This window comes from Lontra canadensis, unplaced genomic scaffold (genome assembly GCF_010015895.1).
Source record: "Lontra canadensis isolate GAN:19392208 unplaced genomic scaffold, GSC_riverotter_1.0 scaffold75, whole genome shotgun sequence".
Lineage (NCBI taxonomy): Eukaryota > Metazoa > Chordata > Mammalia > Carnivora > Mustelidae > Lontra > Lontra canadensis.
The window spans coordinates 8,255,057-8,266,968 of record NW_022631069.1 but is presented as its reverse complement, the minus strand read 5'-3'; the positions used below and the strand labels follow the sequence as shown (position 1 = coordinate 8,266,968).

At 39.6% G+C, this 11,912-nt stretch overlaps 1 protein-coding gene across 1 annotated transcript in view; it reads left to right on the top strand.

The window, feature by feature from the left end:
* Positions 1–370: 370 nt before the first annotated feature.
* The window catches only part of CHIA (chitinase acidic), a 36,254-nt gene continuing 24,712 nt past the window's right edge, over positions 371–11,912 (top strand). Inside the window, 1 exon segment of the mRNA XM_032881271.1 lies at positions 371–521. Coding sequence (XP_032737162.1) covers positions 371–521 — 151 coding nt within the window.

Sequence of the window (11,912 nt, the reverse complement as noted above, 5' to 3'; positions counted from 1 at the left end):
CGTGGGTGGCTCAGTGTGTTAAGCTTCTGCCTTCAGCTCAGGTCATGATCTTGGGGTCCTGGGATCGAACCCCACATCGAGCTCTCTGATCAACGGGGATCCTGTTTCCTCCCCCCCTCTCTGCCTGCCTCTCTGCCTACTTGTGATCTCTCTCTCTCTCTGTCAAATAAATAAATAAAATCTTTAAAAAAAACCAAAAAGGAAATGAGGTAATGTGAGGTCCCAGTACACTGTCACAGATGATAAGCTCTGAGAGCAGTGGTGGTGGAAAGTGGAATGGAGGGTCCTGAGAAGAGAAGGCATTCTGGCACCAGAGGGGAAGAGCACTATAGCTCAATGAACAATGGGTTGTAGAGAGTAGAGGAAAGCAATGAGTCAAAAAGATGATCGTGGTGAAAGCCTCAGTGACCAGGAGAAATTTGGAACCACTTACAGAAATGTGAATGATGGGAAGAGTGCTGGCCTCAAGGAGATAACCACCTGGGAAGTGTTACCTGTTAGGCTCAGGGTCTGGTGGCCAGGTATGCTCTGCTGGGGGCAACCAAGACTGTAGGATGGAGCCTGAGCAGAGAGGAGCCAAACTAGGGCCGCTTCAGTGATAGAAGTCTTAGACAAAGTGGGAGGAATAGGAACAGGCAAATAAATAGGAGGAAAGTAGGTAGTGGATTTGGGGGCAAAAAGACAGAATAGGCTACACCCCTCTATGCCTTTGCTTAAGGAGGGCCCTTTCTTCTTATAATGAATGAATACAAATTTAGTCAATTCTTCTGTCTGTCAAAGAAAGCATGAAATCATCCATTAGTTGCTTCACTGTCCAAACAGATTATAGCCCACTACACAAATCATTTTGAATTATGTAAGCTACTCCATAATGGAGCTTATAGGTGTGGTTCCTGGGCTCAAGCCCAATCTTGATAGCATGGTTTCCTGGCCAATAATGGGTTCTTAAATGGGTTTGAGCTTTGTAAGCACTATCAAGATCAACATTTACTTTAGAGGCAATCACAATAAAGAAGAATCTGGTAAGTCATAAGAGAGGAGAAGGAGGCTCTAAAAGGCAAGTTGGATGAGGTAGTCTATACCACTGAGGCAAAATGGCCAACCTCATCATCCTCACTAGGAAGAACTACCACAACTCTCTGTGCCTGTGAGCCACTCTCTCCCTCTTATTTTTTTGCCCCTTTAAAACTTTCAAACAAATTTCCTGAGATGGTCACCTTTGGCAAAAGTACAGGGACATAGTCCCATCCCCAGTGATAGGGTCAACCCTGCAGTCTCCCTCCCTTCACAAGCCTCAAGGCTATGGCATCTTAATGGTCTTGTGGATAGGAGCAGAGGGGAGTGGGCTTTCAGGAAAAACCCTGAAGTTTATCAGCCTCAGTAGGTTGGGAGTCTACAGAGAGTTATTAAAAAGACTCCAAGAGGAACTCCTGGGTGGCTCAGTTGGTTAAGCGTCTGCCTTCAGCTCAGGTCATGATCCCAAGTCCTGAGATCAAGCCCCATGTCAGTCTCCCTGCTCAGTGGGGAGTCTGCTTCTCCCTCTGCCTCTTCCTCTCTCTCTCTCTCTCTCTCTGTCTGTCTCTCATTAATAAATAAATAAATAAAATCTTTTAAAAAATAGTCAAAGAACTCTTAATCTTAGGAAACAAACTGAGGGTTGGAGGAGGGGAGAGGGGGTTGGAGGGATAGGGTGGCTGGGTGATGGATATTGGGGAAGGTATGTGCTATGGTGAGTGCTGTGAATTGTGTAAGACTGATGATTCACAGACCTCTACCCCGAAACAAATAATACATTGTATGTTAATAAAAATAAAATAAAATAAAATAAAATATTAAAATAAAGAGACTCAAAGAGTAAAATAGGAAAAGTTTCTTACAAGTGAAGCATGAGTTTACAAATGCTGCTCTTCCTCTAGCTCATTATTCTCTCTGGTGTTTCAAGATCTGCTTCTTGTGCTTACCGCTGGCATAGGTATGCATTCTTGGGATGGGTTACCATATTGTTTGTTTCTGTCTTCATAATTTGGAAATTCAGCATGGCCCTTTTTCTTTCTACTTCAAACATTAAGTTTTTAAAAATATTTTATTTATTTATTTAAAAGAGAGAGAGCAAGAGAGCATGAGAAGGGAGAAGTCATGGGATGCTGGGAGCCTGATGTTGGACTCAATCCCGACACTCTGGAATCATGACCTGAGCCAAAGGCAGTTGCCCAACCAACTGAGCCACCCAGGTGCCCCCAGAAGAAAAAATTTTTTAGGGAGTTTGAATGGACCTAAAAATCCCAAAGCTTAAATGAACTGACACTGGTCTTGAAAATTAATGTTAACAATAAAAAATAAAATGGAGAAATCATGCACATGGTGTCCTTGGCTCTGTTAAAGCATTTTCAAATCTGCATCTTACTGGATCTTTGAAACAGCTCTTCTCTGAGAGGTGAACAGGAAAAGCATTCATACCTTATCTCACAGACCAGTTAACTAAGACAGAGGTGAGTTGTATGACTTGTCCTAAGAAACATAAAGAGTTCATGGCAGAATCCAAACCAGGAGCCAGGATTCTTGACTACTAGCAGATGGTTCATTTCCCTCTGGGTGAAATTATTACTCAGGTAGACAGCTTTTTTTTTTTAAGATTTCCTTTATTTATTTGAGAGAGAGAGAGCGAGCACATGAGAGGGAAGAAGGTCAGAAGGAGAAGCAGACTCCCTGAGGAGCAGGGAGCCCGATGTGGGACACGATCCTGGGACTCTCGGATCATGACCTGAGCTGAAGGCCATCCCTTAACCAACTGAGCCACCCAGACGCCCTCAGGAGACAGCTTTAAGTGCTAAATAGACTTCTACCTTTATTCTTTCTGTGTTTTAGTTTCCAAATGAATAAGATGGATGTAATAATAGGACCCACCTCATAGGGTTTTGGTGAGGATTAATGAATGAATTTAAGTAAATTACTCAGAACAATTCTTGGTATATAACAAGTGCCAAGTCAGCATTAATAATTGCTATTATTAACACGTAGAAGAGGCTAGAATACATCTAAATCAAAGCTTACTATCTGTAAGGTTTCATTCCAGGCTTAAGGCACTGATTTCTAAGGTTCTTTAATTCTCTGTTGGAGGGACAGCACTACCTCTAAGAGATATCTTCCTGAACTGCCTGCTAATTATGGGTTTGCCGCAATACACAAGGTTCTCATGCAGAATTTCTGCCTCCATTTGAGAGTTAACAGGAAAGTTATCTGGGAATCTGTGGTTTCTGAAGATACCTATGACTCTCCAGGGAGCTTTTTATTCGATAGTTTCTCACTCTTCAGATAATAGATTCTGCCTACCAGCTGACACTACTTCAACAACTGGGCCCAGTACCAGCCAGGCCTGGGCCACTTCAAGTTGGCCCACTTCAAGCATACCCCTTCACCTGAGGGTATCAACCCCTGTCCCTGTACTCCCCTGATCTAAGCCTTTGCTGAGAAGTAGGATGAGATCACTAGCTGTAAATGCAGTGTGTGACCCTACCGAGCTTTCAATGACCTGAAAACGAGTAAATAGTAAAAGGACCAAGGATCAAAATCTTTTAACCTTCAAGCACAGTTTGAGCAAAACCTTCCGGAGCAGGCTCTAGGCAGCCATCCTAAATAAGCCAGCAAGCAGCACACAGTTAAGTTCCAAGCTTTCTTATTATTTCCAGCGCAGTGGTGACTCTAACATTAAGAGGAAAGGCTGGCTCACAAGACGTGGTTGTCGATTAAAGTCCAGCTCCATTGCCAAGGAAATTAAGCAAAGTCCAAGTACTTGTGGACTCAGATGAAAACAATCTTCCACTTGGAATCCAACTAAAGCTGGCACTGATGAAGCACTCAGTGTCCTCAGTCAGGGGCTCCACTCCAAGGGGTGTAATTAGAACTGTAGAGACATTGAAACATACCAACCTCAGGCCACCTACTCCAACCACTCTCACAATTTAGGAATAAGGTTGAGAATGAAGAAAACTAGTATGAGAGGCTGCATCAGACTTCTCCCGGCTTCTCAATCCCAATAACAGCTAAAGTTGAAATGAATGATCTTTTCCATTTGTACTAACAAATCTTTGCTTTTTTTCCCCTCAGAACAGTCAGCTGCAAACTCTCCTGGCTTTTGGTGGCTAGAATTTTAGAACTCTTTTTTGAGATGACTTCCCTCACTGATTTTACGATAAGGTGTTCCGCGAACCAAGGATTCCCCTCACCCCGCCTTCTTCGGCTCTCCCTCAGCTTCACTGCCATGGTTTCCACTACTGAGAGCCACCAGACCTTCACTGCCTTAGTCATCAAATTCCTGCTTCAGTCTGAGTTTAACGGGCTGGACGACTTTGACTGGGAATACTCTTGTCCTCATGGGAATCTTCCTCAGGATAAGCATTTCTCCAGGATCCTGGTGCACCTGAGCCATGTTCCATATCATTTTGACTGGAAAGCCTACAAGTCTCCTGTGAAAAATCACTGAGGTATGCAGAAAACCTAGCTCCTTATGATCTCAGTTGGAGATGAAGGACCCTATTCTAGTGAGAATGCTGGAGAATGAAAAATGGGAAAGATTAATTTAATTCAAAGAGCTGTCATGGAAGTCAACTCCAAGTTGATATTCATAGACTTTCTTCTGCTTGTGTATAGGAAACATGTGAAGATTACGAACAGGAGGACAAGTAGATCAACAAGCCCAGGCTTATTGCTTTGGTCACAGTAATTGTTGGCATCTCCAACATCTAGTCTGGCTATGAGATCTCCCAGCTGTCCCCGTAAATGAAGACTTGTCCCCATCTCCTCTATGTGTCACTTGTTCAAGAGACACTAATCTTTAGTCTGCCTACTTTTCAGAGGCCTTGTTTAGAAGGCTTTCTTGAACTGAACCCAACAAATAAAGTTTAATATCCAAAATAAAGTTGAAATATGAACTTAAATAACTTTTAAAAACTGGAAGTTGTATTAATAGGGTTCTTAATTTTTAAAAAGCATATAACATAAAATTTACCATCTTAACCATTTTTAAGTGTATAGTTCAGTATATAGTTCATTTCAGCACTATAATCACATTATTGTGCAACAGATCTCTAGAATTTTCATCTTGAATGACTGAAAGTCTATACTCATTGAACATCCACTACCCATTTTCCCTCACCCCCAACCCCTGGCAACCACCATTCTAATTTCTGTTTCAAAGAGTTTGACTACTTTAGGTACCTTGTTTAAGTGAAATCATGCAGTATTTGTTTTGGTTTTTTTGTGACTTATTTCACTTAGCATAATGTCCTCAAGTTCCATCCATGTTGTCACAAATGGCAGGATTTCCTTCTTTCTCGTGGCTGAATAATTTTCCACTTTGTGTGTGTATGTGTGTGTGTGTATTTGTGTATATACATATAAAAATCTTCATCCATTCATCTGTTAATAGACACTTAGGTTGTTTCCCTTATCTTGGCTATTGTGAACAATGCTGCAATAACATAGGAGTGCAGATATCTTTTCAATATCTCATTTTCATTTCCTTTGGAAACAGACCCAGAAGTGGCATTGCTAGTGGTTCTAATTTTAATTCTTTGAGGAATCTCCTTATTGTTTTCCATTGTGGCTGAGCCAATTTACATTCCCACCAACAGTGCACAAGGGTTTCCTTTTCTTCTCATCCTCACCAACACTTGCTATCTTTTATCTTCTTGATGATAGCCATTCTAACAGGTTTGAGGTGATTTCTCATTACAGTTTTGATTTGCATTTCCCTGATGATTAGTGATGTTGAGCATATTTTGATGTTCCTTTTGGCCCTTTAGTTGTCATCTTTGAACAGTTTTGCCTATTTTTAGTTAAGATTGTTTGGATTTTTTTGTTATTGAGTTATAGGAGTTCTTCTTTATATATGTTGGATATTAACCCAAATTTATGGTTTGCAATTTTTTTTCTCATTCCATAGGCTGCCTTTTCATTCTGGTGACTTTTGTTTTTCTTCTCTGAAGAATTTCACTTTTTGTCTTGCCTAAAATCTCTAGCTAGAACTTCCAGTTCTATGCTGAATAGAAGTGGCAAAAGGGAGAATCCTTGCCTTATTCCTGATCTTACAGGGAAAGCTTTCAGCTTTTCACCATTGAGTATGATGATAGCCACAGGGTTGGTTTTTTTTTAAAGATTTTATTAATTTATTTGAGAGAGAGAAAGCATGTGCAAGAGAGAGTGAGCATGAGCAAGGTGAGGGGCAGAGGGAGAAACAGAATACCCAATGAACAGGGAGTCCAATGCAGGACTTGATCCCAGAACCCTGGGATCATGACCTAAGACCAAGGAAATGCTTAACCAACTGAGCCACGCAGGCTCCCTAGCCATAGATTTTTTTATACGTGGCCAGAGTTCTTAGTTTTTAGTAACAAATTGTACTCTGATTAATCTAAGCAATAATTGAACTTATTAAAGTATGTTTTGGTGCACAGAATCTCTGGAAGACTGAAAGAGATGGAGACAGTGCCTGTCTCCTGTGGAAGTGGTTTAGTTCAGATAGCACAGTGTCCAATTGTCTACAACCAATAACACTCAGGACTGTGCCAGCAGCTTACCACTGCTCCCCAGGAAGAAGAAGTCACATTCACCACTGCACTTCTTAGAAGGTAGATTCTCTCACATATGGCCACCTCTCATGTTGAAGTCCAACACTCACACTGATTGGTAGATTCTAGGTCACAGGCCTGTTCACTAGCAGTGAGTGAGACAGGAAATGTGAGTTTCTGACTTCTACTTGGAAAAGTGGGATTTGTAAGGAAGAAATTATCAAATAGTAGATATAGTGTACAAAGATATTGGATGACAACAAATGAGAAATACCAACTCCAGAAATCAAAGGATTGAAGTTAGTTAGCAGGCATATTACAGATAAACATCACATTTTTTTATTCTAGCAGAAGTCAAGAAAATTCTTTCTTGATAGTATAACTCAATAGGGAGAGCAACTGGGAAGATGCAGACCTGGCTAGACAGAGATCCCTCGGCACTTACAAAGTTTTACATAAATAAGCATCCCAGACTGGAATACAAATCAATAGGACAGAATCATAGATGAAGGCTGCTTTTCTAATTTTGCCCATGCTTACCACCCAAACCACATCTCTAATAATGAAGAATGTTCTGCTTGCTCCAAAGAGCTTTACATTAGGGGTTTTGAAGATAAGAAGAGAATTCATTGATGTCTATATCAATTTAATCATAATTACCATTTTCCCTTTCTTTCTTTTTTTTGTTAACATATAATGTATAATTTGCCCCAGGGGTGCAGGTCTGTGAATCATCAGGCTTACACATTTCACAGCACTCACCACAGCACATATCCTCCCCAATGTCCATCACCCAGCCACCCTATCCCTACCACTCCACCCCCCAGCAAACCTCAGTTTGTTTTATGAGATTAAGAGTCTCTTATGGTTTGTCTATTTGAGTCTATTTTTCTGCGTGGTTTAAGGAAATGTTCCATTTTCATTTTTTTGCATGTGGCTGTAAAATTTTCCCAACACCATTTGTTGAAAAGACTGTCTTTTTTTCCATTAGACATTATTTCCTGCTTTGTCAAAGATTAGTTGACCATAGAGTTGAGGGTCCATTTCTGGGCTCTGTGTTCTGTTCCACTGATCTATGTGTCTGTTTGTGTACCATGCTGTCTTGATGATGACAGCTTTGTAATAAAGTTTGAAGTCTGGAATTGTGATGCCACAAACTATGGCTTTCTTTTTCAACATTCCTCTGGCTATTCGGGGTCTTTTCTGGTTCCATATAAATTTTAGGATTATTTGTTCCATTTCCTTGAAAAAAATTGATGGTATTTTGATAGGGATTGCATTAAATGTGTAGATTGCTTTAGGTATCATAGACATTTTCACAATATTTTTTCTTCCAACCCATGAGCATGGAATGCTTTTCCATTTCTTTGTGTCTTCCTCAATTTCTTTCATGAGTACTTTACAGTTTTCTGAGTACAGATTCTTTGCCTCTTTGGTTAGGTTTATTCCTAGGGATTTTATGGCTTTTGGTGCAGTTGTAAGTGGGATCAACTCCTTAATTACTCTTTCTTCTGTCACATTGTTGTTGTATAGAAATGCAACTGATTTCTATGTATTGATTTTATATCCTGACACTTGAATTCCTGTATGAGTTCTAGCAGTTTTGAAGTGGAGTCTTTTGGGTTTTCCACATAAAGTATCATATCATCTACAAAGAGTGAGAGTTTGACTTCTTCTTTGCCAATTTGGATGCCTTTAATTTCTTTTTGTTGTCTGATTGCAGAAGCCAGGGGTTCTAGTGCTATGTTGAATAGCAGTGGTGATAGTGGACCACCCTGCTATGTTTCTGACCTTAGGGGAAAAGCTCTCAGTTTTTCCCCATTGAGAATGATATTCACTGTGGGTTTTTCTTGGATGGCTTTGATGATATTGAGATATGTGCCCTCTATCAATACAGTGTGAAGAGTTTTGATTAAGAAAGGATGCTGTACTTTGTCAAATGCTCTATTGAGATTACCATATGGTTCTTATTCTTTCTTTTAATAATGTATTGTATCACATTGATTGATTTGCAGATGTTGAACCAAGCTTGCAGCCCAGGAATAAATCCCACTTGGTTCTGGTGAATAATCCTTTAATGTACTGTTGGATCCTATTGGCTAGTATTTAGGTGAGAATTTTTGCATCTGTGTTCATCAAGGATATTGGTTTGTAATTCTCCTTTTTGATGGGGTTTTTTAAAAAAATTTTATTTATTTATTTGACAGAGAGAGATCACAAGTAGGCAGAGAGGCAGGCAGAGAGAAGGGGGGAAGCAGGCTCCCTGCTGAGCATAGAGCCCAATGTGGGGCTTGATCCCAGGACCCTGGGATCATGGCCCGAGCCGAAAGCAGAGTCTTTAACCCACTGAGCCACCCAGGCACCCCTTGATGGGGTCTTTGTCTGGTTTTGGGATCAAAGTAATTTTGGCCTCATAAAATGAGTTTGGAAGTTTTCCTTCTATTTCTATTTTTTGGAACAGTTTCAGGAGAATAGGTATTAATTCTTCTTTAAATGTTTGGTAGAATTCCCATGGGTAGCCATCTGGCCCTAGGCTCTTGTTTCTTGGGAGATTTTTGATGACTGCTTCAATCTCCTTACTGGTTATGGGGCTGTTCAGGTTTTCTATTTCTTCCTGGTTCAGTTGTGGTAGTTTATATGTCTCTAGGAGTGTATCCATTTCTTCCAGATTGTCAAATTTGCTGGTGTATAGTTGCTCATAATGTGTTCTTATAATCATTTGTATTTGGTGTTGGTTGTGATCTCTTCTCTTTCATTCATGATTTCATTAATTTGGGTCCTTTCTCTTTTCTTTTTGCTAAGTCTGGCCAGGGGTTTATCAATCGTATTAATTCTTTCAAAGAACCAGCTCCTAGTTTTGTTGATCTGTTCTACTGTTCTTTTGGTTTTTATTTCATTGATTTCTGCTCTAATCTTTATTATTTCTCTTCTCCTGCTGGGTTTAGGCTTTCTTTTCTGTTCTTTCTCCAGCTCCTTTAGGTGTAGGGCTAGGCTGTGTACTTGAGACCTTTCTTTTTTTTTTTTTTTAATTTTTTAAAAGACTTTATTTATTCATTTGACAGATAGAGATCACAGTAGGCAGAGAAGCAGGCAGAGAGAGAGAGAGGAGGAGGCAGGCTCCCTGCCGAGCAGAGAGCCCGATGCGGGGCCCAATCCCAGAACCCTGAGATCATGACCTAGAGCCGAAGGCAGAGGTCTAACCCACTGAGTCACCCAGGCGCCCCTACTTGAGACCTTTCTTGAGAAAGGATTGTATTGCTATATACTTTCCTCTCAGGACCACCTTTGCTGTGTCCCAAAGGTTTTGAACAGTTGTGTTTCATTTTCATTTGTTTCCATGAATTTTTAAAATTCTCCTTTAATTTCCTGGTTGACCTGTTCATTCTTTAGTAGGATGCTCTTTAGCCTCCATGTATTTGAGTTCTTTCCAACATTCTGCTTGTGATTGAGTTCTATCTTCAGAGCATTGTGGTCTGAAAATATGCAGGGAATGATCCCTGTCTTTTGGTAACAGTTGAGACATGATTTGTGACCCAGGATGTGATCTATTCTGGAGAATGTTCTATGTGCCCTCAAGAAGAATGTGTATTCTGTTGCTTTGGGGTGGAATGTTCTGAATATATCTGTGATGGTCCAGTGTGTCATTTAAAGCCTTTATTTTCTTGTTGACCTTTTGCTTAGATGATCTGTCCATTTCAGTGAGGGGGTTGTTAATGTCTCCTACTATTATTGTATTATTGTTGATGTGTTTCTATGATTTTGTTATTAATTTTTATATAGTAGGCTGCTCCCATGTTAGGGGCATAGATATTTAAAACTGTTAGATCTTCTTATTGGACAGACCCCTTACGTATGATATAGTGTCCTTCCTCATCTCTCATTATAGTCTTTCGCTTAAAATCTAATTTGTCTGATATAAGGATTGCCACCCCAGCTTTCTTTTGATGTCCATTAGCATGGTAAATTGTGTTCCACCTCCTCACTTTCAAACTGGAGGTGTCCTTGGGTCTAAAATGAATTTCTTGTAGACAACATATTGATGGGTCTTGTTTTTTTTTTTTTAATCCATTCTGATTCCCTGTGTCTTTTGATTGGGGCATTTAGCCCATTTATATTCAGGTCAACATTGAAGTATATGAATTTAGTGCCATTGGATTGTCTATAAGGTGACTGCTACTGTATATTGTCTCTGTTCCTTTCTGGTCTGTTACTTTTAGGCTCTCTCTTTGCTTAGAAGACCCCTTTCAATATTTCCTAGAGGGCTGGTTTAATGTTTGCAAATTCTTTTAGTTTTTGTTTGTCCTGGAAGTTTTTTTGTTTGTTTGTTTTTATCTCTCCTTCTATTTTCAATGACAGCCTAGCAGGATATAGTATTCTTGGATACATGTTTTTCTCATTTACTGCTCTGAATATATCATGCCAGTCCTTTCTGGTCTGCCAGGTCTCTGTGGATAGGTCTGCTGCCAATCTAATATTTCTACCATTGTATGTTATAGAACACCTGTCCCAAGCTGCTTTCAGGATTTTCTCTTTGTCACTAAGACTTGTAAGTTTTACTATTAGATGATGGGTTGTGAACCTATTTTTTATTATTTTGAGGGGGGTTCTCTGTGCCTCCTGGATTTTTATGTTTGTTTCCTTTGCCATATTAGGGAAATTCTCTACTATAATTTGCTCCAATATACCTTCTGCCCCCTCTCTCTTTCTTCTTCTTCTGGGATAACAATTCTAATATTGTTTTGTCTTATGGTATCACTTATCTCTTGAATTCTCCCCTCGTGGTCCAGTTGTTTATCTCTCTTTTTCTCAGCTTCTTGATTCTCCATCATTTGGTCTTCCATATCAATAATTCTTTCTTCTGCTTCATGTATCCTAGCAATAAGAGCCTCTATTTTTATTGCACCTCATTAATAGCTTTTATGATTTCAACTTGGTTATATTTTAGTTCTTTTATTATATATATATATATATATATATATATATATATATATATATATATATTTTAGTTCTTTTATTTCTCCAGAGAGGGATTCTCTAGTAACTTCCATGCTTATTTTTGAGCCCAGCTTCCACCTTGATAATTGTCATTCTGAGCTCTAGTTCTGACATCTTACTAATGTCTATATTGAATAGGTCCCTAGCCATTGGTACTGCCTCTTATTCTTTTTTTTTTTTTTTTTTGAGGTGAGTTTTCTACCATGTCATTTTATCCAGATAAGAATAGATGAATGAGAGAACAAAACACCAAAATGGTAGCAATGATCCCAGAAAAATAAACACTAACCAAACCAGAAGAGCCCTGAAACTGGGAGGAGAAGAAAGGAGAAAGGGGGGAAGAAAAAACTA